Genomic DNA, 27663 nt, shown 5'->3' with positions numbered 1-27663 from the left:
GCCGTTTTTATTTTTCACATTTATTTGACAATGGAAGGTTAAAAACTTTTCAAGATCTCCAGCTAGAATTTGGAGTTCCGAGTTATGGCTGGTTATTCGACTCAATTGTTGCACGCTTGGAAATGCACGAAGCATAAAAATAGATTCAGAATTAAACCTTTTCCTGTTGGCGATTATTCTGATAAATAAGAAAAGTTGTAAAGGGGTGAATTCACTTTGTTACAAACACTTGCGTTAAGGGGCTAAAAATAAATTCACATTTACTAATAGAGATGAATGGGAGGGGAATTTGGGGCATATTTCTCAGTCACAATGGGTTTATGTCCGTAGGAATGTGTAAACCGCGCCAAAAAACTGCCGAAAACGCCTCCCATTGATTTCAATGGGAGGAGGAGGAATTTTTTCCCCACAAGCGGTAAAACCTGCTCGCTGGAAAAAGAAGCAGCATGCCCTATCTTCGGGCGTTTATGTTTCTGAACTCACATTGACATCGATGGGAGGCAGAGAAAGCGTTTTTCGTGGCATTTTTTTCCTGCGGCGCTCAATGTCCAAGGGCGAAAAACGCAGCAAACGGCGTCCTGGCAGATTAAGATCTGCCATCAAAATTCCAGACGGAATTTTGAAGCAGAATTTTCTGCCTGCAAAAAAACTAACTGTGCCTTTTGTTTTGTTGGGAGTTTCTACTAAGATCGATAATCTATACAGTGAAGTTCAGGTACCGCTGATCCTCCAGTTACTGTTTTTGGCTCAACTAGAGATCTTTAAAAAATGGCTGTCATTAGGACTCTCATTGACTGTCATTAGGACAACTTTATTGAATGGAAAGGGCAGGTGTACAGGACTCTTCTTTATTAGAGATCACACTTTGCATTGATGGGTGGATATTTTATGGCTAAGTGGAAGCCTTGGTTCATCTTCTTAAACGTGGGAGAAAAATCCTATGTCATGAATGAGTCTTAAATACGTATATTTTTCTTAATTTTTTTTTTTCTTTCTCCTCTAGTCGAGTTGAGGGTTCTTGGGGTTATTGTAGTAGATATAACGGTGTGGCTTGTTGTTCTGTGCTATTATTAGGTCTTTATTTAAATAAAGATTTTCTATTTGATTGAAAAAAACAAACAAAAAATAATCCTTATGTTTTTCCAGTCTAAGGCCCCATGCACACGACAGCAAAAAACCTCCGTTTTTGCGGACTGCAATTGCGGTCCGCAAAAACGGAGCTATTCACTTTCATTGAACACTGACACCTTTCCGTAGCACTACGGAAGGGTGTCAGTGCCGTGGAAATGTTCCGGGAATTATGGAACATGTCCGTTCTTTCGCATTTTGCGGCCCGTGCTCCCATACTTTGTATGGGAGCACGGCCCGAAAAAGCGGCTGTCAGTCAGCGGCCGGCCGTGCCCGCAATCGCGGGCCGTGATTGCGGGCACGGTCGTGTGCATGGGGCCTAATAGTTTCCCAGAAACTAAAGGGGTATTTCAATTTAAAAAATGTAATGACATGTTAATCAGACATGGCATGCGCAATGCATTGTGGGGATTTACAAGTCACTGTTGCTTTCGGTCGTAGTTTTCCGTAATTCGGAGGTAGTCTAGCGTGTGTTCATCGCTGGGGCTGCCCGGGGCTAGTTATATAATCTATGATGTAATTCAAAAGTGGGAAAACATCTTTTAAAATGTACTTCCTTTCAGAACTATTTGTTTGGCCCCTGCACTGGGGCCAAACAAATAACAATGATCACGGAATAGAATAAACACACACAATAAGCATAGCAAAGCACATATAAAGCCTATACCTCTTCTATTCACCAGTTATAAATCACCTTAGTACTGATAGATTAAATCCTATCTATAATTCAGGTCTTCCGATATCGTTTATTTAATATAAAGATACAGAAGGCTTCACAAGCAGAATTCCTCTCCTACTATGTAAATTCACCCTCACAATCCCCATGAAGCTAAATAAAGAGGCTGCCTTTATGAAGCTGTAGGGAGTATTTGGAGACCGCAGATGGATTACTTGCATGTCATTTGACACTATCCGATAGATATTTAGGTGTTCGTATTTAGTGCACGTTGTACAGCCTTTATTCAGTGTTTCCACCGCTCCTCCCTTGTCCGCCTGTTTGACTACTATATTATCATGTTCCACTATATCTTGAAATCTGTCCAAAACCTCCATTCTAGATTGTAAAGGATACATTTTTTTTTATTGATTTTTAGTTTTAAATGTATTTGAATGATTGATCCCATCGGTCTCCAGCACAAACTGACTTTTTAAATGTTTTAGACCTATCCAGACAGAGTTACTGCATCACACGATTTATTTTCTTCTGTGGGCAGCGATTGTTTCTTCCTGTGTTGGATGCCTGCCTGTCTAGTACGGGCAGCTGAAGCTTTATCCTGATTTTTACGTGCACCTTTTTTACACTTTTGTGTTATTCTGTGGTGTTCCATATCTTGTGCATCGTTAGAATAAATCTACTGAGGTATCCCAAAGATTAGACTATAATTCGGATGGAGAATCGGATGTTTTGGATGTTATTGGCAACCACAGGAGAGGTATTGCAACAATTGCTTTGACAGTGACTACAGGCCTATTAGACCTGAGCTGCACTAAATTTGTTTGCAAACTGAAATCGCGGGAGCATGAAACCGCTTGTAAGTTGGGACCAGCAGCCATAATATGCAGTAACAAACTGCAATCTACCGCAAACACAAAGTGTGATAATCCCTGTATGTAATTTCAACGTGGAGCCGTGGCCTACAGTGATTGACTGGATAGGACGGTAAATGCAGCTAGAAAATAACTGCAGATGAGATTTATTGCCCTTCAGCTAAACAAAGTAAAGAGCCTCATTCAGTCCAGAAGTATCCAACGGCTTGTTTGTGGCCAATAACACCGCTTTGGACAATCCCTACATGTTAGACATCTACCTAGACAATACAAAGCGTCTCATACTGGGACCTCCAGCGATCAGCTGTAATCCTGGCAGTAAGTGTTTCATTTCCCTGCAGCTCCACCATAGGGAAAATTAAGCATTACACACTGTCCATTCACATCAATGGGTTGTCTGTGTAATGCAGGACAGGATAGGTCCTCCAGGGCGAGAGACGCTCTTTGTAACCACTCTCCATTCTGGCCAAGAGATAGGATCATTAACAGGGGACCCATATTTATTAACTCTGAATTCCCTAATAGAGTACATGGAAATGGGGTTTTTAAACTGGACAACCCCTTTGAACTCAATTTGGATTCAATAACTGAATCATATTAAACTTTGTTTTCACTTTTTTTCCACATTTTGTGCAGGTACTCTAAAAGTTCTGGTTAACCACATTTTTATTATTATATCTTCTTCTTCTTCACAGTTTCTGCCACTGCCTTCTACAAAGCACAACCAGTTATTCAGTTTATGTGTGAAGTTCTAGATATTCATAACATTGATGAACAACCACGACCTCTGACCGATTCTCACCGGGTAAAATTCACCAAAGAGATAAAGGGTAAGTGGAAGATTTGTTTAAAAGCATTGGGTATGATGATGACTACTTCTGGTGCTACTGTGTTCAATTAAAAATTACAGTATATGTACCAGGGAGAGTTTTTCAATAGCATTTATATTTAAAGTGTAGGCTCACCATTCTCTTGACTCAAAACGATAGGAAAAGTGTCAAAAACATGTAATAAATATGGCGCATGCCATGTTATTTCATTTTTTATTTATTTTTTTGCTTATATTTCCAAAAGAATTCTGACATATTTGGCTTTGTAAATGTTCCCACTTTGCTGACAGACACACCGCTAGTGGCTTAGGAAAGCGTAACTTTTTTTTTCTATATCATATTACTGTAAAATACCTGGTGTTAAAACCCCCATTCATAATAGCGTAGCGCAGTCACTATACAGACACTCAAGCAGAGGGGGTTGTTTCTGTTCACAGTTTTGCATGAAAATGGACACCTAATCGTCACTCAAGATCACAAGCATGAGTTTACCGTATTGTTCCTAAGGGGATTTTGCAGGAGTAAAGTGAAGAGGACAAAGGATAAACAATAGACCTTTAATGTTTGATCGGTAGAGGTCGGACTCCTGCCAATCATAAGATAAAGAGGCCACCGCACTCTAGCCAGGTCCCTTCATTATTTATTCAGGCACATTGCCCCATCCATACCTGCGACTGTGCCTTGTACAGCAGCTCAGCTCCATTCCGAGTTCCTTTTTAAAAGGGTTATCCAACATAAATAAAAATTATTTTATTATTTTTCTTTTTTGAAATGAATAAACTTTGACTGCCTGGCTCAATTGATCAGCAAAGCCAACCACTCCTCCATCACGACTGATTCAGAGACAGAAATGGGGGCTGGCTTAGCTGATGAATTGAGCCAGGCAGCAGCCCCCTTCAGCCGCGTCATCGAGACACAAAGAGGAGAGGAAGCCCCCCCTGGAGCCTGTTTAGACGCGTCACAAGAACAGGCCCTACAAACTTTCCCGTCCATGCGACAGAAAAACTGCGTTCCGTGCAGGTTTATAAAACAAATTATCTTTGAAAGTTTATTCATTTCCGAAAAGAAAAATAATAAATCAATTTTATTAACGTTGCGGCTAGAATCACACATGCAGTTTTTGTGGCAGTTTTTTTTAACCAAACACAAGAATAGATACAAAAGAGAAGAGACATATCAGTCTTTCCTTTATACTTTTCCTTCTTCTTGGACAAAAAAAACTGCCTTAAAAACTGCATGTGTGATTCCAGTATAAAAAAGATTAGAAAAACGGCTGGACATTTATTGCTACAAACTGGGCCAACACCACAGCAAGCCTGTGCTTATAATATGCTGCCCTTAACTAGGGGTGTCAGAAGGTCAAATTATGACTCCTGGCTGGCGTAGATTTCACTTTCTGGTGCACGGACCAAAAGAGACCTGACTAATTTATTAAGAGGGGTTCGTCTCTTAATAAATTAGGTACATTTTACTCCAACTTTTTCGATATTAAGACTGGCGTATGAAACGCCAGTCTTAATAAAATCCCCCAAAGTGTGTATATTGATGTATATAGCTTTAGTGTTCATTAATTCCATTTCACATGCTTACCAAAATATCTGCTTGGTACAGGTCTGAAGGTTGAAGTAACTCATTGTGGAACAATGAGACGGAAATACCGTGTTTGCAATGTGACAAGGAGGCCTGCCAGCCATCAAACGTAAGCATCAGATAAGATTTGGGGTTTCAGTAGGTAGCATATGCCATAGATAGGTAGGTTTGGTTTCCATTGGTTTTTTTTCCCCCAACTGTATGTTAGTAGTAAAATTACCTTGTATTCTGACCGCTAAAATAGCTCTGTGGTGAATACTATGGGTCCTTTTACACCGACCCATTTTGGCTGAAACAATGAGCGCCAATCATTGCTCGTTTGCTCCTTTCACAAGAAGCTATGATCAGTAATGTATGGGGACGAGCGATCGTTACTATGATTGCTTGTCCACGTGCATCTCCATCATGTCAGCAGCACATCTCCCTGTTTACAGAACGAGATGTGCTGCCGACAACGATAATGCTTTGTGCTGTATAACCAATGCAATCAGCCGATAAACGTGCTCGTTCATCTGCTGATCGTTTCCTCATTCATATGAACACTCGTTTGCCCGATTATTGGCCCGTATAAAAGAGCCTTACTTAGGTTGTGTTCACACGTTGCAGTCAATTTGCATTTTTACCGAAACTTTGATTTAGGCCCCATGCACACAAATGTATTTTTCCTCCCGTAAATACTGGCCTAAATACGGGTCCTTGGTTACACATATTCGACCCGTATTGCACCAGTATTTACGGACCTGTGCCCGAAAATACGGGTCCGGTGTCACCCGTATTCCACCCGTATTTACGGGCACGTTTTTGATGCAAAATTACACTGCAGTAATCGGCAGCCCTTCTCTCTATCAGTGCAGGATAGAGAGAAGGGACAGCCCTTTCCGCAGTAAAAGTAAAAGACATTCATACTTACCCGGCCGTTGTCTTGGTGATGCGTCCCTCTTTCGACATCCAGCCCGACCTCCCTGCATGATGCGGCAGTCCATGTGACCGCTGCAGCCTGTGATTGGCTGCAGCGGTCACATGGGCTGTAATGTCATCCCAGGAGGCTGGACTGGAGGAAGAAGCAGGGAGTTCTGGGTAAGTATGAACGTCCTTTTTTTTTTTTTACAGGTTGATCTATATTGTGATCGGTAGCACCGTCCAGAGTGCTGAAAGAGTTACTGCCGATCATTTAACTCTTTCGGCACCCTGGACAGTGACTATCCACTGACGTCGCCTAGCAACACTCCCGTAATTACGGGTGCACACACGTAGTCACCCGTAATTACGGGAGCCCCATAGACTTCTATGGGCCTGTCCGTGCCATAATTACGGCCTAAAATAGGACATGTTCTATATTTTTCAAAGGCACGGGCACCTTCCCGTAAGCAAATGGGGAGGTACCCGTGGCCAATAGAAGTCTATGGGCCCGTATTACGGGCCGTAATTACGGGCGTTTTTACGTTCGTGTGCATGGGGCCTAAACCAGTGCAAAAAATGCAAATTAAATCCGACGTGAGACTACAGCCTTCGTTTATTTACATGAGTTGTTTTTAATTTAGTTTTTGACGCAATCGTCGCAAAACCACGTTGATTTTTACAAAAGTGGGATGACAAAAACGACTCCTGTAAGTGCACCCTTACACCAAAGTGATAATTTGGTAAAGTACTCGACGCACATTTTCTGTTATACAGCTAAGCTTCATTAACTTCACTGTATAAGAGTTTATTCAGACGTAGTGGTCGTGATACTTTTTTTGCTGCGACTACCACGAGTTAGCAGCAAAAATGCCACAGTTTTGCAAAACAATGTGGCATTTCGCTGCGTTTTCGCTGCTGCGTTTTCGTAGCAGTCGTGGGGAAAAAAATTACTTTACCGTTTGAATAAGGCCTAATGAAGCTCAAGTGGAAAGTGACACAGCAGTCATATAATCCCTGCTGAAAAAGGAAAAAAATGTGTGAAAGGTTTATATACATTGGAAACAGAACGGAGTCTGCACACATCCAGTCTGTCACCTATATATTAATGGTTTCCATACTTTGTACAGGATATGTATTAGTCATACGGTGCTGGTGTGATAGAGCGTAGAATTGACAAAAGTTGGAGAATGAAAAGTTCTTGGTCTGCTATGGAACACTACCATAAGTAGATCATTCAGCCTGATGATCAAATGTTTCACCACAACTCATGAGTGCCTTTATTATTGAGCTTAGAAATTTGGCCTTGAGGAAAGTCCGGCTGTCGGTGACTGTCAGACGCTCCAGACATTTCCAGCCTTTTTATTAACCCCTGCACGGTGCTCAATGGACACTGTGTGGAAATGACTGGATGTGCTAGTACTCCATCCTTTCTATCCTTTGGTGATAATACGACTAGTCGTGCAGACACTGGACCTCCTTTCAGATTAGCTTTGATGGGTTATAACACAGATGAGTTTTGATTGGGAAAAATAGACTTATTTCCAAAGAGAGTCACGCCATGGTGCTTGGGATTTTGAACTCTCAGAGGCAGGAATCCATTGAGCTTTCACAAAGAACAATTCGATAACGCATCTTATTTCCATGACTCTGTTCACATTTGTGTTCGGAGCCTCTTTTGCATACTCTGTCAGATTGTGTGGCAGTGACTTGAAGAATAGTGATGCATGCAGCACTATTCTTCCCATCAAAACGGCAGACACCACGAGGGGACCCAAAGGGCCCCATGATATTGTATTTAGACACACCTTCGGTTATTTTACGTTCTCTAGTTAGATGGGATTATTTCCTGCTCAGTATTATTAGGTCATTCTTTTTTTTCTTTCTTCTAGCTTTCCTTTACAGCTGGAGAATGGGCAGACCGTAGAGAGAACAGTCGCTCAGTACTTTAGGGAAAAGTATAATCTCCAGCTGAAGTATCCTCATTTGCCCTGTCTGCAAGTTGGACAGGAGCAGAAACACACATACCTGCCTCTAGAAGTAAGTTATACTTAGATCTTATTTTCTCTTAGAGGTTTTCCTGTTTACAGCAAACAAAGCTTCGTTTTATAAAGAAAAGTTATACAATTTCTCAATTGCTGCTTGTAGTTATTGAATAGGAACCTTCAGTGTTTACATCCAGACGATGAAAATCTGTCCTGGTCATGTGATGATCACACAGGTGCAGGACTCGTTACAGTCCAGTGTAGAAGCGCACATCTCTCTATAAGGCTGTATTCAGACAAGCGTTCTGAAACTTGAATGTGTTTCATCAGGAAAAAAATCTCCTCTGTAGATTGAATATTTTTTTCTCCAGACGGAGGGAGTGCCCCCTTGTTTTTTGAGGGGGTTTTACATGGAACAGGATTTCACCATATATTTTGTATGTGCCATTAATATATTTATATAAGTTAATCATGTCCCCCCTTAGTCGTCTTTTTTCAAGGCTAAATAGGTTTAATTCTTTTAATCTTTCCTCATAACTTAGATTCTCCATGCCCCTTATTAGCTTCGTTGCTCTTCTTTGTATTTTTCCGAACTCCAGGGCATCCTTTCTATGAACTGGAGCCCAGAACTGAACTGCATATTCTAGATGAGGCCTCGCTAATGCTTTGTAAAGTGGCAATATTACATCCCTGTCCAGCGAGTCCATGCCTCTTTTAATACACGACAATATCCTGCTGGCCTTTGAAGCAGCTGATTGACACTGCATGCTGTTATTTAGTTTATGATTTACAAGTACACCCAGATCCTTCTCAACAAGTGACTCCCCCAGTGTAGCTCCCCCTAGGACATATGATGCATGCAGATTGTAGGTTCCCAGATGCATAACTTTACATTTATCTACAATAAACCTCACTTGCCAAGTCGACTGCGCTATTGATTCCGTCTAAAAACGGAAACCTGCCAGAACAGTGACAAATGGAAACCATTAGCATTGATATCAATGGTGATGCAAACGAAAGCTGTGGTTTCCGTTTGACTTTCAGTTGCGGGGTTCCACGACGGAAACCTTCGACGGAACCCCTCAACGGAAAGCGATCGCTGATGTGAACAGGCCCTTAGCCATGTGGGGTTTAATTTTAGTCGTTTACACTTGTTGCCTAGAGGAATACATTTTGCAGTATAATTATACAAAGTAGATTTAAAGCACTCCTATTAAGCATCTAGACCACTATTTTTTCAATATTTATATTTATCATATTTACATTTATTTACTCGCCCTTGTTGCATGGCGATGAGATAATGAAAATATATATTTATTTATTTTTCTTTTGAAATTTACTGACAGGTCTGTAATATTGTAGCTGGCCAGCGCTGCATTAAGAAGCTGACTGACAATCAGACCTCCACTATGATCAAAGCAACAGCCAGGTCTGCCCCAGACAGGCAGGAAGAGATCAGCAGGCTGGTGAGTTATATGTTTGGGCTGGAGTAAGGGAAGACTGCTGCTGTTCAGTTTCCCGGCTTCTGGCAGGCTTGTAGATCCCACGCACACTGTATAAGGAAGTCATTGTTGCCCTTTGCCTTTAGCTGATGCCAGTGGCTATTTTCCATAATGCATATTACACATTCATAGTGTCTGAATCACAACAGTTTTCTGCCTTCATAGATTTATTCCAGTGTGAACATCGCTGCAAATATATCTAATCTAAAGGGGGGGAAAACTGTAAAAGGAAAAGCGGTGGCTAGGGTGATATGGTAATATAGTATTATTCAGATCCATCAGAAGTCATCAACTTTATAAAGTTTTATGTCACCTATACAAATGAAGTGCCCACAAAGTGCATGCACACGCCAGCCATGTGATGCGGCACCAGGTGCCTCTGGCGTTCACTTTGAAAATTTACAGTCAATTGTTCCAAAAATCACTGGCCATTCATTTTAAATGGATTGTTCTTTTACAACGGTTAGGTCCGCCAGTGGTAAGATTGCGTCCTTCCTGCTCATGTGTCCTGTAGCGAACATTACAATGTGCAATCTAGAGGTGGCGAGACATTCTTTTTAGCGACTCTCTTCTCTTGATAACAGATTCATGAACAAAGGACCCCTTTTAATTTTGACATAAGGCAAATTGTTTTGCATGTGTGTATGGTTTGTAAACAATAATTTATATTTAATTTTTTTTTTTTTTGCTGCATTACTCAGGTTAGAAGTGCAAATTACGATGCTGATCCATTTGTTCAAGAATTCCAGTTTAAAGTGAGGGACGAAATGGCTCATGTTACAGGAAGAGTACTTCCGGCTCCGATGTTACAGTATGGAGGGCGAGTATGTGATCAGCAATTATTGGTATAGTTTTTGCATAATAATTTATACCCCTATATGTAATTTTTTGTGTATTTGAAATACAGCAAACCAGGTTTAACTGTCTTATTTGTTGTTCAGGAAAGCTTTGTAAATGTTTCCATGGTTAAAGGGGTATTTCTGGATAGATACAGTGAAGGAAATAAGTATTTGATCCCTTGCTGATTTTGTAAGTTTGCCCACTGTCAAAGACATGAACAGTCTAGAATTTTTAGGCTAAGTTAATTTTACCAGTGAGAGATAGATTATATATAAAAAAAAACTGAAAATCACATAGTCAAAATGATATATATTTATTTGCATTGTGCACAGAGAAATAAGTATTTGATCCCCTACCAACCATTAAGAGTTCAGCCTCCTCCAGACCAGTTACACGCTCCAAATCAACTTGGTGCCTGCATTAAAGACAGCTGTCTTACATGGTCACCTGTATAGAAGACTCCTGTCCACAGACTCAATTAATCAGTCTGACTCTAACCTCTACAACATGGGCAAGACCAAAGAGCTTTCTAAGGCTGTCAGGGACAAGATCATAGACCTGCACAAGGCTGGAATGGGCTACAAAACCATAAGTAAGACGCTGGGTCCAGAAGGAGACAACTGTTGGTGCAATAGTAAGAAAATGGAAGACATACAAAATGACTGTCAATCGACATCGATCTGGGGCTCCATGCAAAATCTCACCTCGTGGGGTATCCTTGATCCTAAGGAAGGTGAGAGCTCAGCCGAAAACTACACGGGGGGAACTTGTTAATGATCTCAAGGCAGCTGGGACCACAGTCACCAAGAAAACCATTGGTAACACATTACGCCGTAATGGATTAAAATCCTGCAGTGCCCGCAAGGTCCCCCTGCTCAAGAAGGCACATGTACAGGCCCGTCTGAAGTTTGCAAATGAACATCTGGATGATTCTGAGAGTGATTGGGAGAAGGTGCTGTGGTCAGATGAGACTAAAATTGAGCTCTTTGGCATTAACTCAACTCGCCGTGTTTGGAGGAAGAGAAATGCTGCCTATGACCCAAAGAACACCGTCCCCACTGTCAAGCATGGAGGTGGAAACATTATGTTTTGGGGGTGTTTCTCTGCTAAGGGCACAGGACTACTTCACCGCATCAATGGGAGAATGGATGGAGCCATGTACCGTCAAATCCTGAGTGACAACCTCCTTCCCTCCACCAGGACATTAATGGCTCGTGGCTGGGTCTTCCAGCACGACAATGACCCGAAACATACAGCCAAGGCAACAAAGGAGTGGCTCAAAAAGAAGCACATTAAGGTCATGGAGTGGCCTAGCCAGTCTCCAGACCTTAATCCCATCGAAAACTTATGGAGGGAGCTGAAGATCCGAGTTGCCAAGCGACAGCCTCGAAATCTTAATGATTTACAGATGATCTGCAAAGAGGAGTGGGCCAAAATTCCATCTAACATGTGTGCAAACCTCATCATCAACTACAAAAAACGTCTGACTGCTGTGCTTGCCAACAAGGGTTTTGCCACCAAGTATTAAGTCTTGTTTGCCAAAGGGATCAAATACTTATTTCTCTGTGCACAATGCAAAAAAATATATATAATTTTGACTATGTGATTTTCTTTTTTTTTTTTTATATAATCTATCTCTCACTGGTAAAATTAACCTAGCCTAAAAATTCTAGAGGATTCTAGGGATGAATCAATTCCCCTTCTTTTTAGATAAATACCAGCATAGAACGTAGTAACGGCACCAGGACTTCAAGACGGATGAAAAACAGGGTGGATTTATTCACCTCAAGGAATAACAGCTGTTATTCCTTGAGGTGAATAAATCCACCCTGTTTTTCATCCGTCTTGAAGTCCTGGTGCCGTTACTACGTTCTATGCTGGTATTTATATATATATATATATATATATATATATATATATAAATAAATACCTTTTATCATGCCTAGAATAGTAATGTGACATGATCATGGCAGCCAATTGAGGCCCACTTCTATGATGTCGTGTCCACGCTGATATGCTGAAGTTATATCACTGGATTTTGATTGGTTGGCACGATCACAAGATGTGAAGTGACATAGATATCACGCCATGGCGCACTAATGATAAACAAAAAGGACCAGGGATTGGCGGTACAGGAAAGACACGGAATTACTAAGACTGCCTCAGAATGGAGCGGGTGATCAGACGCTGTTGAGAAAGGTCACCAGCTCTGCCCACCTGCTCTGTTCACTGTGGTGATGTCTAATTACAGGGGTCTGCACAGTTTTAGGGTATGTTCACACTGAGTTTTCTGCAGGCTGAAAATTCTGCCTCAAAATTCCGCACACAGTTTGCCCTGTTTTTCCCCCGCGGCCATTGAGCGCCACGGGCAAAAACACTGTGAAAAACGCTTCCTCTACCTCCCATTGATGTCAATGGGTGGTCAGAGACGTAAACGCCTGAAGATAGGGCATGTCGCTTCTTTTCCCCCGCGAGCCAGTTTTACCGCTCGCGGAAAAAAAACACCTCCGCCTCCCATTGAGCTAAATGGGAGGCGCTTTCAGCCTTTTTTGGTGCGTTTTCCGACACGGTCTCCACGTCAAAAAAATCTGTCAAAAAAACTCAGTGTGAACAGGGCCTTAGGGAGCCTTTTTAACTATAGCTTCCACCACAAAGCTACTGCGGGGGAGCGGTAGTCTGAAGTCACAGTGATTCTATTGAGGATAGGATGTCAGTGCTGGGTATAGCTATTCTGCTATGAAATATGTAATGTGACTTCCCGACTAAACAGTCACATTAAAAGTATTGTTGTTGGCACCTTAGAATGTTGTTGGCATCTTAGAGTGTTGTTTGCACCTTAGAATGTTGTTTGCACCTTAGAATGTTGTTTGCACCTTAGAATGTTGTTTGCACCTTAGAATGTTGTTTGCACCTTAGAATGTTGTTGGCACCTTAGAATGTTGTTGGCACCTTAGAGTGTTGTTTGCACCATAGTATGTTGTTTGCACCTTACATTGTTGTTTGCACCTTACATTGTTGTTTGCACCTTACATTGTTGTTTGCACCTTACATTGTTGTTTGCACCTTACATTGTTATTTGCACCTTAGAATGTTGTTTGCACCATAGTATGTTGTTTGCACCTTACATTGTTGTTTGCACCTTACATTGTTGTTTGCACCTTACATTGTTATTTGCACCTTAGAATGTTGTTGGCACCTTGGAATGATGTTGTTTGCACCTTAGAATGTTGTTTGCACCTTAGAATGTTGTTTGCACCTTAGAATGTTGTTGGCTCCTTAGAATGTTGTTGGCACCTTAGAGTGTTGTTTGCACCTTAGAGTGTTGTTGGCACCTTAGAGTGTTGTTGGCACCTTAGAGTGTTGTTGGCACCTTAGAGTGTTGTTGGCACCTTAGAGTGTTGTTGGCACCTTAGAGTGTTGTTGGCACCTTAGAGTGTTGTTGGCACCTTAGAGTGTTGTTGGCACCTTAGAATGTTGTTTGCACCTTAGAATGTTGTTTGCACCTTAGAATGTTGTTTCCACCTTAGAATGTTGTTTGCACCTTAGAATGTTGTTTGCACCATAGTATGTTGTTTGCACCTTACATTGTTGTTTGCACCTTACATTGTTGTTTGCACCTTACATTGTTGTTTGCACCTTAGAATGTTGTTTGCACCTTACATTGTTGTTTGCACCTTAGAATGTTGTTTGCACCTTAGAATGTTGTTTGCACCTTAGAATGTTGTTGGCTCCTTAGAATGTTGTTGGCACCTTGGAATGATGTTGTTTGCACCTTAGAATGTTGTTGGCACCTTAGAGTGTTGTTGGCACCTTAGAGTGTTGTTGGCACCTTGGAATGATGTTGTTTGCACCTTAGAATGTTGTTTGCACCTTAGAATGTTGTTTGCACCTTAGAGTGTTGTTGGCACCTTAGAATGTTGTTTGCACCTTAGAATGTTGTTTGCACCTTAGAATGTTGTTGGCTCCTTAGAATGTTGTTGGCACCTTGGAATGATGTTGTTTGCACCTTAGAATGTTGTTGGCACCTTAGAGTGTTGTTGGCACCTTAGAGTGTTGTTGGCACCTTGGAATGATGTTGTTTGCACCTTAGAATGTTGTTTGCACCTTAGAATGTTGTTTGCACCTTAGAATGTTGTTTGCACCTTAGAATGTTGTTTGCACCTTAGAATGTTGTTTGCACCATAGTATGTTGTTTGCACCTTACATTGTTGTTTGCACCTTACATTGTTGTTTGCACCTTACATTGTTGTTTGCACCTTACATTGTTGTTTGCACCTTACATTGTTGTTTGCACCTTACAATGTTGTTGGCACCTTGGAATGATGTTGTTTGCACCTTAGAATGTTGTTTGCACCTTAGAATGTTGTTTGCACCTTAGAATGTTGTTTGCACCTTAGAATGTTGTTTGCACCTTAGAATGTTGTTGGCACCTTGGAATGATGTTGTTTGCACCTTAGAATGTTGTTTGCACCTTAGAATGTTGTTTGCACCTTAGAATGTTGTTTGCACCTTAGAATGTTGTTTGCACCTTAGAATGTTGTTTGCACCTTAGAGTGTTGTTGGCTCCTTAGAATGTTGTTGGCTCCTTAGAATGTTGTTGGCACCTTAGAGTGTTGTTTGCACCTTAGAGTGTTGTTTGCACCTTAGTGTTGTTGGCACCTTAGAGTGTTGTTGGCACCTTAGAGTGTTGTTGGCACCTTAGAATGTTGTTTGCACCTTACATTGTTGTTTGCACCTTACATTGTTGTTTGCACCTTACATTGTTGTTTGCACCTTACAATGTTGTTGGCACCTTGGAATGATGTTGTTTGCACCTTAGAATGTTGTTTGCACCTTAGAATGTTGTTTGCACCTTAGAATGTTGTTGGCTCCTTAGAATGTTGTTGGCACCTTGGAATGATGTTGTTTGCACCTTAGAATGTTGTTTGCACCTTAGAATGTTGTTTGCACCTTAGAGTGTTGTTTGCACCTTAGAGTGTTGTTGGCACCTTAGAGTGTTGTTTGCACCTTAGAATGTTGTTTGCACCTTAGAATGTTGTTTCCACCTTAGAATGTTGTTTGCACCTTAGAATGTTGTTTGCACCTTAGAATGTTGTTGGCACCTTAGAATGCTGTTGGCACCTTAGAATGCTGTTGGCACCTTAGAATGCTGTTGGCACCTTAGAATGCTATTGGCACCTAAGAATGTTGTTGGCACCTTAGAATGCTGTTGGCACCTTAGAATGCTGTTGGCACCTTAGAATGTTGTTGGCACCTTAGTATGTTGTTTGCACCTGAAAAAATCCACTAAAAACTGATCTTTTAAAGATCGCATGTGTGAACTCAAGCCATCGCCTATTTCTAAAACTATAAACCACTCAAACCCATTTGGTGCTGCTGAAATAGTCACTGGAAATCTATAACTCAACCTGTCAAACATGTGCTTTCCTTATCAATGTTCAATATTTCCAGTAACTGAAATCACAATGCGGAACTAAAGGTACCCTATAGAGCAGAGCTTCTCAATCTTTATCTATTGACGCCTCACTAGCCAGAACATGGTGACACAGGGGCCTTGCTATTGGTTGTAGTCCATGACCTTTTTTAATAAGGTGACCTCAATCTATCTTAAAATTTGTCTCCTAAACTCAGTAGAACATTAAAATGATTAATCGATTAGTTATCTTTCTAAACCAGAGAAAGACCTGTGCAGCTTCTAATCATTTCTGTCAGTATTGACTACCATGCGGCACCTCACCTACAACCAGAGGGTGCCTTATAGTTTGAGAAGCGCTGGTCTAGAGCCGGCAGCCGCTTCAGTTTGGAAATTATTTGTTGTTTGAGTTCACAAACTTCAACCATATAATCTTTAGATAGGTAGATGTTCCATGGACTAGAGTGATTGCATTTACTTCACATGTGGATCAAGGGGTTTTCTGTTTTATGTCAATTCCTCAGGCCCCATGCACACGACCGTATATTTAATCCGTAATTACGGGCCCATTCATTTCTATTGGCCACAGACACCCTTCAGTATTTTTACTAACGGGTGTCCGTGCTGAAGAAAATGATAGAACCTGTTCTATTCTTGTCCGTAATTACGGCACAGACTCTCCCATAAAAGCCTATGGGCGCTTCTGTAAATACGGATGGCTACGGATATGCATCCGTAAACTGTCCATGTTTACGGAAGTGTTGCTATGCAACATGGTGACATCGTTTTCAGCCTCCCCCTTTTTTTTTTTTTTACGGATCCGGATGCAATACGGACTGTATATACGGACAACCTTCCGTATATACGAATAAGTTACGGATGACTACGGATCCGTATTTACGGACAGTACTCACGAATAGATGAAAATACGGTCGCGTGCATGGGGCCTTACCATTTTCAATGTATGTGTTTGCTGTCAATGAATCAGAACAGTCTTATTTATAATCAGAGGGTGCAAATCTGTGCTTAGCTAGTCCTGCTCTAAGCTGTATCTCAATTGTACCCAGTCTGCTTTGTGAGGTTGAGGCCCTGTTCATATCTGCGTTCGGGTTTCCATTGTGCTTCTCAGTCAGAGGAGCAGAACAGCGGAAGTGCAGACTCCGTTGAACAATGGAGACAACCGGTGGAACCCAATGACTTTAATAGGTTTTGTTGGGGTGTCTGAATCTACCAGAAAAAATAGCGCAGCCTCCAACGCAGATGTGAACGGGCCCTAATACATCCGCAGAATCTTCACAAATCTCTCTGGTACTGGTAGTTTGCTACAATGTATCAGTCTGGAGTCCAGGCTGTTTAACTTTAGGATGCATTTACATGTTGTCAAATTGTTCAAAAAATCTGTAAATGTAAAAAATTCGGATGTATCTTTGTCATGACGTCTTGCATCTGATTTACATTTTCCTCTTTCCATCTTTCCTGTGAAGAATCGCACAGTAGCCACTCCAAGCCATGGGGTTTGGGACATGCGGGGAAAACAGTTTCACACTGGTGTGGAGATCAAAATGTGGGCCATCGCATGCTTTGCAACGCAGAGGCAGTGCAGAGAAGAAATCTTGAAGTAAGGCATTTCATGGGCTGGGCTTAGAGGTAACAGATAGACATTAACTGTTCGTTGTCAATAAGGTTACGGTAAAGTAATTAAAAAAAAATTGCATTATTATTTTTTCATAACATTTGAGCTTTATAAATTGTTGACCACTACATCCATTAGAAGGTGAAGACCCATTATGTTTTCTGGACCAAAATCTGAGCTCTTGGACTTTTCCATTTAAGGGAAATCATAATTAATCTAAGCTTAAAATGAGAATTCACATGGAACAGTGTTAAATCTTCTATTGTTGAATTGAGCCATATGGTGCTAATCATTAGTATGGGGGACTTGATGCTAATAGTTGAATGACCATTGAAGCTTTGACAGGGTCATGAGCGCCTAAGACTCATTGATGCGCGTGGGGAACAAAGACTAGCCTGTCTGTCCGATCTCACAGGAGAGCTACTGTAGCACAAATTGCTGAAAAAGTTACTGTTGGCTATGACCGAAACATGTGAGAATACACAGTGCATATGGGGCTGCGTAGCCACATATCGGTCAGAGTGCCCATGTTGACCCCTGTCCACCGCCGAAAGCGCCTACAATAGAGAAGTGAGCATAGAGCAATGGAAGAAGGTGGCTTGGTCTGACGAATCATGTGGACGGCAGGATGTGTGTTCGTCGCTTACCTGGCAACAAGATGCACTATGGGGAGAAGGCAAGTTGGCGGAGGCATTGTGATGCTCTGGGCAATGTTCTGCTTGGAAACCTTGGGTCCTGGCTTTCATGGATGTTACTTTGAAATGTATCATCTACCTAAACATTGTTGCAGACCAAAGACACCCCTTCATGGCAATGGTATTCCCTAAAAGCAGTGGCCTTTTTCAGCAGGATAATACACTCTTCCCCACTGAAAAAATTGTTCTGGAATAGGGATGCACAGTGCATCGAAACTTCGATACAGTTTCGATACTCTGCATCCCCAAACGATTCGATACCGTTATTTCATGTATTTCAATACTTAGCTGTGCGTCCGCACAGTTCAGTATAGTAACATATGAATGTATATGAGAGCGGGGCTGTAAAACTCCCCCCTGTTTTGTCCTCAGTGCCTACGCCACCGCTTATTATAGTGCAGCACCGGCCGCATCACCTCATGATGACGGCGCGCGCACTTGTTGTCAGGAGTGGGGCAATGGTTGTATTACAAAGCCGCAGCCCCGCTCTATAAGGCTGGATTCACATGAGCACATTACGTCCGTAATGGACGGACGTATTTCGGCCGGAAATCCCGGACCGAACACACTGCAGGGAGCCGGGCTCCTAGCATCATACTTATGTACGATGCTAGGAGTCCCTGCCTCGCTGCCGGACAACTGTCACGTACTGTAATCATGTTTTCAGTACGGGGCAGTAGTTCCACGGAGAGGCAGGGACTCCTAGCATCGTACATAAGTATGATGCTAGGAGCCCGGCTCCCTGCACTGTGTTCGGTCCGGAACTTCCGGCCGAAATACGTCCGTCCATTACGGACGTAATGTGCTCGTGTGAATCCAGCCTAACGGCGGAGATCAGAGAAACCTCTCATCTCCGCCGCTATTCCCCTGAATGCTGCAATCAAAGCTGACTGCAGCATTCAAGAGGAAGTGAGAAGGGTGGATGCCCCTGGATCGCGTCACAGAAATTCCCTGTGACGCGATTGAGGGACATACCATATATGGGCAGATAGCCCAGGGTCCATTGAAGTACCCCAGGGCTGTCCTACCATATTTCCTGTTGTTAGGACATACCTAAGTATGTCCTAACAACTGCCTGTGTACTATCAGTACACAGGCTAATGTACTGGCATATAGATATATACCAGTACATTAAAGTTTAAAAATAAAGTAAAAACAAAGTAATGTTAAATAAAATAAAAAATACACACACACCTTTTTTACAATAAACATTAAAATAAGTCTCAATACATAAAATATTCACATATTGGGTATTGGCGCGGCCGTAATAACCTGCACAACGATTTTTTTGCATCATTTATGATGTGTACGCTGTAAAAAAATAAAATAAAAACTGCTTTCTATCACTTATAGTGAGGCACGAGGTGCGATGAATTTAACCTCCATGTGCCTCACATTAATAGTAATTAACCCCATCATGTATCTTACACATTAACCCATTATGACTGAGAAACATGATGGGGTTAAATACTATTAATGTGAGTCACATGGAGGTTAAATTCATCATCACACCACGTGCTTCACATCAGAAAACGGAAGAACTTTTTTTTTTATTACTGTTGGCAAAGTATCGAATTGGTATCGAAATCGCAATACTAAACGAAGTATCGGTAACGAAGTCCAAATTCTGGTATCGTGACATGGTTTAAGGAACATGACAGAAAGTCAGGACTTAAAGGATCTGCTGCTAACGTCTTGGTGCCAAATACCACAGGACACTTTCAGCGGTCTTGTGGAGTCCATGCCTTGATGAGTCAGAACTGTTCTGGCTGCACAAATGGGTCCTACACAATAATATTAGGCAGGTGGATTTAATGCTGTGGCCGATTGTAATATATATACATACACATTATATGTGTGTGTGTGTGTGTGTGTGTGTGTGTGTGTGTGTGTGTGTGTGTGTGTGTGTATGTGTGTATATATATATAATTTTTGTATTATTTTTGGTCAGGTTGTGAACTTCATGAATGTATGTATGAACTATAAATTGTCTTTTTCCCTTTTATTTTGTTCCCTGCAGAGGATTCACAGACCAGCTAAGGAAGATATCAAAGGATGCAGGGATGCCCATTCAGGGTCAGCCATGCTTCTGTAAATACGCGCAGGGCGCGGACAGTGTGGAGCCAATGTTCAGACACCTCAAAAACACATATTCTGGTCTCCAACTTATTATCGTTATACTGCCAGGAAAGACACCAGTATATGGTATGTATTCTTTTAGGATAAATCTTATTTTCTTTGTTTTAACAGACTTCTTTTTTATGGTAACATATTCAGACCTGCTGCAAAGAAAAATTGTGGCAGCAGCTTAGATGGAACTTGTGCTATATAAAAGGTCCTTCAAGGGGTTGTCTGAGACTGTAGTGATTTTCTTTAAACACCTCCCCATCCTAAAAAGACCCCATAAAAAACAAATACACAATTTCTATGTTACCCCTGCCCCCAACCGCTTCCTTCCTTTCTGTACAGCCAACTCCTTTCTCTTTCATTTATTCCAAAATGTTGTAAATAAAGATATTTTCAAAAAGAAAAAAACAAAAAATATTACAATATACTAGTAAAAGTAGAAAAGATCTATAGCACTCACCATTCAGTTAAATTTTCATATAATGTTGCGGCAGACAAACAAAGGCAATATGGATGTGGAGCACAAGCCTACGGCCGTTTCGCATGTACCCAAGCTTTGTCAAGGACCATGCTCCCTTATATACACATGAGAAAACGTTAATGTTACATACAAAATAGTGAATAGTAATAAAAACAAGGTAAAATTACCATATACGGTCTGTATCGTCACAGCAAGATAACTTATTTTATTACAAAATCTGTTATAGAAAACATTTTTAGCTAAAGTTTAGCAGGACATATTGCTGCAGACATATATAGCGATTTTAAGTAAAAAAAAAACAAACCTCAAATCATTACGGTCGATAAGACCAAGAGGACCAAGGGCCTCTGTTTGTAAAAGCAATTCAGCTTCTTTCTGACGTAACATATTATGTTTATTACCTCCAGAGGAATTTTGTGTAACACATCTTAGACCTGCAAAGGACATAGATTTTTCATGGCCGTTAAAAAACTGATGAATTTCATTGGTCAGGCTTTTTTTTGTCCCAGCCCCCTATAAACACCCAAAGGAAGGTCACATGTTCACCTAGACACTATTTACAGCCTCCCTGTATATGATGCCACACAGACTCCCTGTATATGATCCCACACAGCCCCGATGTAGATGATGCCACACAGCCCGACATGAATTCCCTACATACTCACCGATGCAGCTCTGTCTCCTTCAGGTAAGGCCTCTCATCTTCACGGGGTCTGTGGCGACGCGATGACACTCACCGATGCAGCTCGTCTTCACATGTGGTATCTCGTCTTCACGGGATCTGCGAAGGCGGCGCCATGACGTCATCGCGTCGCCTTCGCAGAACCCGTGAATACAAGAGACCACACGTGAAGAGGTCGGCGCTGCATCGGTGAGTACGTGTCATCACGCCGCCGATAGCGAGCAAGGGAACTAGTAGTTCCCTTGCCAATCCCCATGTCACAGATCCGTTTTTAACGGTTTATACATGTATTGACAGCCGTTAAAAACTGATCCATTGACATCTATGGGGGCCGTCAGGCCGTGAAAACAGCCAAAAATAGGACGTCCTATTTTTTGACGCCCATTATTCACGGGCCGTTAAAAAAACGGCCGTGTGAAAACAGCCATAGAATATCATTGTTCGGAAAACAGCCGTGTGATATCAGGCTGCCAGGATTGTTCGACATACATTCTTTCAGAAAAGGGGCATCTATTCTACATGTGGTCTACTCATTCTCAAAAAAAGATATAGGCTTTTTATATGGGGTTAAAATGTCCAAAAAAAAATTCAATTGTATTCTATGCTTTGTTTGAGTAGTAACTATTCCTAGGAGGATGCGGTTATTTATTGAGGTAGGAAGAGTTGGTTCTTTCCAGTGTCTTCAGTGCTTTTGACTGACCATATAACCGAGTGTCTGCCGCTGTAATAGCTCAGAGTAGAGGAAATAAAACCTCTCTTTTCCATTAAATTCAGTAATAGCCTTTATTTCTCCCTCTAGCTGAGGTAAAGCGAGTTGGAGACACATTACTGGGGATGGCAACACAGTGTGTACAAGTGAAGAATGTAATAAAAACATCTCCTCAAACTCTCTCAAATCTGTGCCTAAAAATCAACGTCAAACTGGGAGGGATTAACAATATCTTAGTACCACATCAACGGTAAGAACATCATTGCATAACTTTGTTTCCTTGTGGTGGCACTGCTGAAATTTAGATATATTTCTTACTGTTGGTTATTTATTAGAAGTTTAGTTTGTCATTGCTATCTTTATAGACCATATTAAACACTTTTAAAGGGTCCATTCAGAAATATGGTATCATAATGGTATGCCCCACTCAGGACCCAACTCTTCACGGCGGCCACTAACAGGCTTTATTCTGATACATACGCCATTTCACAGAACATCATAATAAATAAGCGGTGCCGTGGAAAGGAATAACTCCATGCTCTCAGCTACCTCCGGCAGCTGAGGGCTTGGAGCAGCACCGCTCGAGCGGGCGGATCGAAACTCACCCGTGTAACCCCTTTGATGCGGCGCTCAATAGCGTGTGCCGCATCTAAGTGGTTTTGGAGGGGGAGGGGGCTCCCCCTCTCACCCTGCATGTGATTGCAGGGTGTCAGTGCTTTCTATGGCAGCCAGGGGCCTTAGAAAGGCCTCCAGGTCTGCCTCTAGTTAATGCCTGCTAGGCCATGCCAGAGGTCAATAAATAAATAGAAACCCCAGAGAAAAAAAAAATTACAAATTCACTTTTTCCATTACAAAATGCTTTATTATGAAAAAAAAGTTACACATATTTGGTATCGCCGCGTCGATAATGACCCCAACTATAAAGCTATTATGTTATTTAACCTGATCGGCGAATGCTGGAAAAAATACATTTAAAAAACAATGCCAGAATTGCTATTTTCTGTGCATCCTGCCTTAAAAAAAATTTGATAAAAAGTGATCAAAAAGTTGCGTGTACTCCAAAATGGCACCGATGAAAACTACAAGTCGTCCCGCAAAATAAAAGCCCTCATACAACTTCATCGGCGGAAAAATAAAAAAGTTATGGATCTTCAAATATGGAAACACAAAAAATTATTTAGAAAAAATTGTGTTTTTACTGTGTAAAAGTAGTAAAACATAAGACAACTATATAAATTTGCTATCGACTTAATCGTAACGACCCGCTGAATAAAGTATTACCCCCCAAAAAAGTTAAGAAAAGTTAAAAAATTAATTATATGTACCGCAAAATGTTGCTATTAAAAAATACTTGTCCCGCAAAAAATCTTATACAGCTACGTCGACGCAAAAATAAAAAAAAAGTTAGAGCTCTTGGAATTGGAATGCGACGATGGAAAAACTTAAAAAATAGCTTGGTCATTCAGGTTTAAAATAGGCTGGTCATTAAGAGGTTAAGGGTTTTCTCATGAAGACAACCACTGTCCATGCCACACAGGACCCCCATCTATGAGCCAGAACTGACAGACGCTATATACAGTAAGAGTGGCTCCCGCTTTGATGGACCCGGCCTGTCCATGTATTACATGGTCGTCCATGTCTTTTGAAAGCTTATATCGTGAGACAACATCTTTAACAGGAGCTGAACACCTGGCATCCAGCTCCCCGTCAGAAGAGCTGCTGGGGTGGGCAACCCCTTTATAATGAATAATAATTTATAAGGGCTTGGCTCTAAATTATGGCAAGCATTTTTACCCTTATTAGTCATTAATTGAAGATAGATCCTCCCTAAAATTTGAAGGAAAGAAAAGTAAGTAGTGAAGTCCTTGAATTGTTAATTATTTTTATTTAGCGGTTTGTCAGTTGTATCTGTTTCTTCAAAAGCGGAGTGACAACCAATATGGCTGCCATTACAACTTTTACTAGGGTTGTCACTTGGCTTTTGCAAACTTCTGTATGGCAAATCTATATCTGGCTAGTTATAGAATGATATGGGGCAAGTTGGACCCTGACCATAAACAGTGGAGGCGTGAAATTTTGATCCTGCCTACAAGTAATTGTAAGTTTCTTCAAATATATATGTGTGTATTTTTTTTTAATTTAGGCCGTCTGTGTTCCAACAACCAGTCATTTTCTTAGGAGCAGATGTCACTCATCCACCTGCTGGAGATGGCAAAAAACCTTCAATTGCTGCTGTAAGTGCACTAATATGGGGATTTTTATAAGGCTTCTACTTTGTCCGCAATACAGTGATTTACATTTGTCCGCAATACAGTGATTTACAGTGAAATACATTTGATTTGAAAATATTAGTTTAGTTTGTTATGATGTTTAAACCTTGAAATGTGTATTAGGTTGTAGGCAGTATGGATGCCCACCCAAGTCGATATTGTGCAACAGTGCGGGTACAGCGACCTCGGCAGGAAATTATCCATGATCTTGCTTCCATGGTGAGAGAACTTCTTATCCAATTCTACAAGTCCACACGCTTCAAACCCACACGAATCATCTTTTATCGTGATGGAGTCTCAGAAGGACAGTTCCGACAGGTAAGGCCTCATGCACACGACCGTATTTTTTCCCACCCGTAAATACTGGCGTAAATACGGGTCCGGTGTCACACGTATTCCACCCGTTTTGCACCAGTATTTACGAACCCGTGCTCGTAAATATGGGTCCGGTGTCACACGTATTCCACCCGTATTTACGAGCACGTTTTTGGCGGCAAAATAGCACTGCACTAATCGGCAGCCCCTTCTCTCTATCAGTGCAGGATAGAGAGAAGGGACAGCCTTTTCTGTAATAAAAGTTAAAGAAATTCATACTTACCCGGCCGTTGTCTTGGTGACGCGTCCCTCTCTTCACATCCAGCCCGACATCCCTGGATGACGCGGCAGTCCATGTGACCGCTGCAGCCTGTGATTGACCTGTGATTGGCTGCAGCGATCACATGGCCTGTAACGTCATCCAGGACGTCGGGCCGGATGTCGAGAGGGACGCGTCACCAAGGCAACGGGCGGGAGACCGGACTGGAGGAAGCAGGAAGTTGCCGGTAAGTATGAACGTCTTTTATTTTTATTTTTTACAGGTTTATACTGATCGGTAGTCACTGTCCAGGGTGCTGAAAGAGTTACTGCCGATCAGTTAACTCTTTCAGCTCCCTGGACAGTGACTATTTACTGACGTCGCTTAGCAACGCTGCCGTAATGACGGGTGCACACATGTAGCCACCCGTTATTACGAGAGCTCCATAGACTTCTATGGACTGTCCGTGCCGTTATTACGGCCAGAAATAGGACATGTTCTATCTTTTTTAACGGAACGGGCACCTTCCCGTGAGAAAACGGGAAGGCACCCGTCGCCAATAGAAGTCTATGAGCCCGTTATTACGGGTCGTGATTACGACCCGTAATAACGGGAGTTTTTACGGTCGTGTGCATGAGGCCTAAGGGGAACAGTTTTTTGGTTTTAAGCATCATGCACCTGACCGTATTTTCAGCTGCCTCTGTAAATACGGATCTGTAGTCATCCATATTTTATCCGTATATACGTACGTTTTTCTATAAATGCGGTCCGTATTGCATCCATATTTGATCCGTATATATGGATCGGTAAAAAAAAAAGAAGGAGGCTGCAATTGATGTCACCAACATGTTGCATAGCAACTCTTCCCAAAATATGGACGGTTTACGGATGCACATCCGTAGCCGTCCGTATTTACGGAAGCACCCATAGGCTTCTATGGGAGAGTCCGTGCTGAAGTTACTGACAAGAATAGGACAGGTTCTATAATTTTTACAGCACGGACACCCATTAGTAAAAATACTGAAAGGTGTCCGTGGCCAATAGAAGTGAATGGGTCCGTAATTTACGGTCCGTAATTATGGATGTACAAACCATAAGAACATCACCACTAAGCAGTGCTGCCATGAAACACTTGGCAGTTTTCATAGGAAATTGAGTTTTTTTTTGCCAGTAGTCACTGTTACCCCCTCAGTACCACCAGTAAACTTTTAACATCCCAAAGACTGCATCAGCACAACAGGGAGCGTATTTACTGTATAACAGCTTTCATGAGGATATACAGTGAAGGAAATAAGTATTTGATCCCTTGCTGATTTTGTAAGTTTGCCCACTGTCAAAGACATGAACAGTCTAGAATTTTTAGGCTAGGTTAATTTTACCAGTGAGAGATAGATTATATTTAAAAAAAAAAGAAAATCACATAGTCAAAATTATATATATTTATTTGCATTGTGCACAGAGAAATAAGTATTTGATCCCCTACCAACCATTAAGAGTTCAGCCTCCTCCAGACCAGTTACACGCTCCAAATCAACTTGGTGCCTGCATTAAAGACAGCTGTCTTACATGGTCACCTGTATAAAAGACTCCTGTCCACAGACTCAATTAATCAGTCTGACTCTAACCTCTACAACATGGGCAAGACCAAAGAGCTTTCTAAGGATGTCAGGGACAAGATCATAGACCTGCACAAGGCTGGAATGGGCTAAAAAACCATAAGTAAGACGCTGGGTGAGAAGGAGACAACTGTTGGTGCAATAGTAAGAAAATGGAAGACATACAAAATGACTGTCAATCGACATCGATCTGGGGCTCCATGCAAAATCTCACCTCGTGGGGTATCCTTGATCCTGAGGAAGGTGAGAGCTCAGCCGAAAACTACACGGGGGGAACTTGTTAATGATCTCAAGGCAGCTGGGACCACAGTCACCAAGAAAACCATTGGTAACACATTACGGCGAAATGGATTAAAATCCTGCAGTGCCCACAGGGTCCCCCTGCTCAAGAAGGCACGTGTACAGGCCCGTCTGAAGTTTGCAAATGAACATCTGGATGATTCTGAGAGTGATTGGGAGAAGGTGCTGTGGTCAGATGAGACTAAAATTGAGCTCTTTGGCACTAACTCTACTCGCTGTGTTTGGAGAAAGAGAAATGCTGCCTATGACCCAAAGAACACCGTCCCCACTGTCAAGCATGGAGGTGGAAACATTATGTTTTGGGGGTGTTTCTCTGCTAAGGGCACAGGACTACTTCACCGCATCAATGGGAGAATGGATGGAGCCATGTACCGTCAAATCCTGAGTGACAACCTCCTTCCCTCCACCAGGACATTAAAAATGGCTCGTGGCTGGGTCTTCCAGCACGACAATGACCCGAAACATACAGCCAAGGCAACAAAGGAGTGGCTCAAAAAGTAGCACATTAAGGTCATGAAGTGGCCTAGCCAGTCTCCAGACCTTAATCCCATCGAAAACTTATGGAGGGAGCTGAAGATCCGAGTTGCCAAGCGACAGCCTCGAAATCTTAATGATTTACAGATGATCTGCAAAGAGGAGTGGGCCAAAATTCCATCTAACATGTGTGCAAACCTCATCAACTACAAAAAACGTCTGACTGCTGTGCTTGCCAACAAGGGTTTTGCCATCAAGTATTAAGTCTTGTTTGCCAAAGGGATCAAATACTTATTTCTCTGTGCAAATAAATATATATCATTTTGACTATGTGATTTTCTGTGTTTTTTTTATATAATCTATCTCTCA

At 41.7% G+C, this 27663-nt stretch overlaps 1 protein-coding gene across 4 annotated transcripts in view; it reads left to right on the top strand.

Annotated features, from left to right (window-relative positions):
• The window catches only part of LOC142742991 (protein argonaute-3), a 75815-nt gene that overhangs the window by 31222 nt on the left and 16930 nt on the right, over nucleotides 1-27663 (top strand). For 2 of the 4 annotated variants that reach the window (XM_075853297.1, XM_075853296.1), the window contains exons 5-14: nucleotides 3372-3506; nucleotides 5118-5205; nucleotides 7886-8033; nucleotides 9325-9444; nucleotides 10182-10304; nucleotides 17218-17351; nucleotides 20082-20266; nucleotides 22151-22310; nucleotides 24204-24294; nucleotides 24454-24648. In XM_075853297.1, the coding sequence (XP_075709412.1) occupies nucleotides 3372-3506; nucleotides 5118-5205; nucleotides 7886-8033; nucleotides 9325-9444; nucleotides 10182-10304; nucleotides 17218-17351; nucleotides 20082-20266; nucleotides 22151-22310; nucleotides 24204-24294; nucleotides 24454-24648 (1379 nt within the window). Of the gene's footprint in view, nucleotides 1-3371; nucleotides 3507-5117; nucleotides 5206-7885; nucleotides 8034-9324; nucleotides 9445-10181; nucleotides 10326-17217; nucleotides 17352-20081; nucleotides 20267-22150; nucleotides 22311-24203; nucleotides 24295-24453; nucleotides 24649-27663 lie in introns of all 4 variants that reach the window. The other 2 variants (XM_075853295.1, XM_075853293.1) reach the window with 1 other exon arrangement.

This window comes from Rhinoderma darwinii, chromosome 2, assembly GCF_050947455.1.
Source record: "Rhinoderma darwinii isolate aRhiDar2 chromosome 2, aRhiDar2.hap1, whole genome shotgun sequence".
Lineage (NCBI taxonomy): Eukaryota > Metazoa > Chordata > Amphibia > Anura > Rhinodermatidae > Rhinoderma > Rhinoderma darwinii.
The sequence above is the reverse complement of the archived record's forward strand: the minus strand, read 5'-3'. Positions and strand labels throughout refer to the sequence as shown.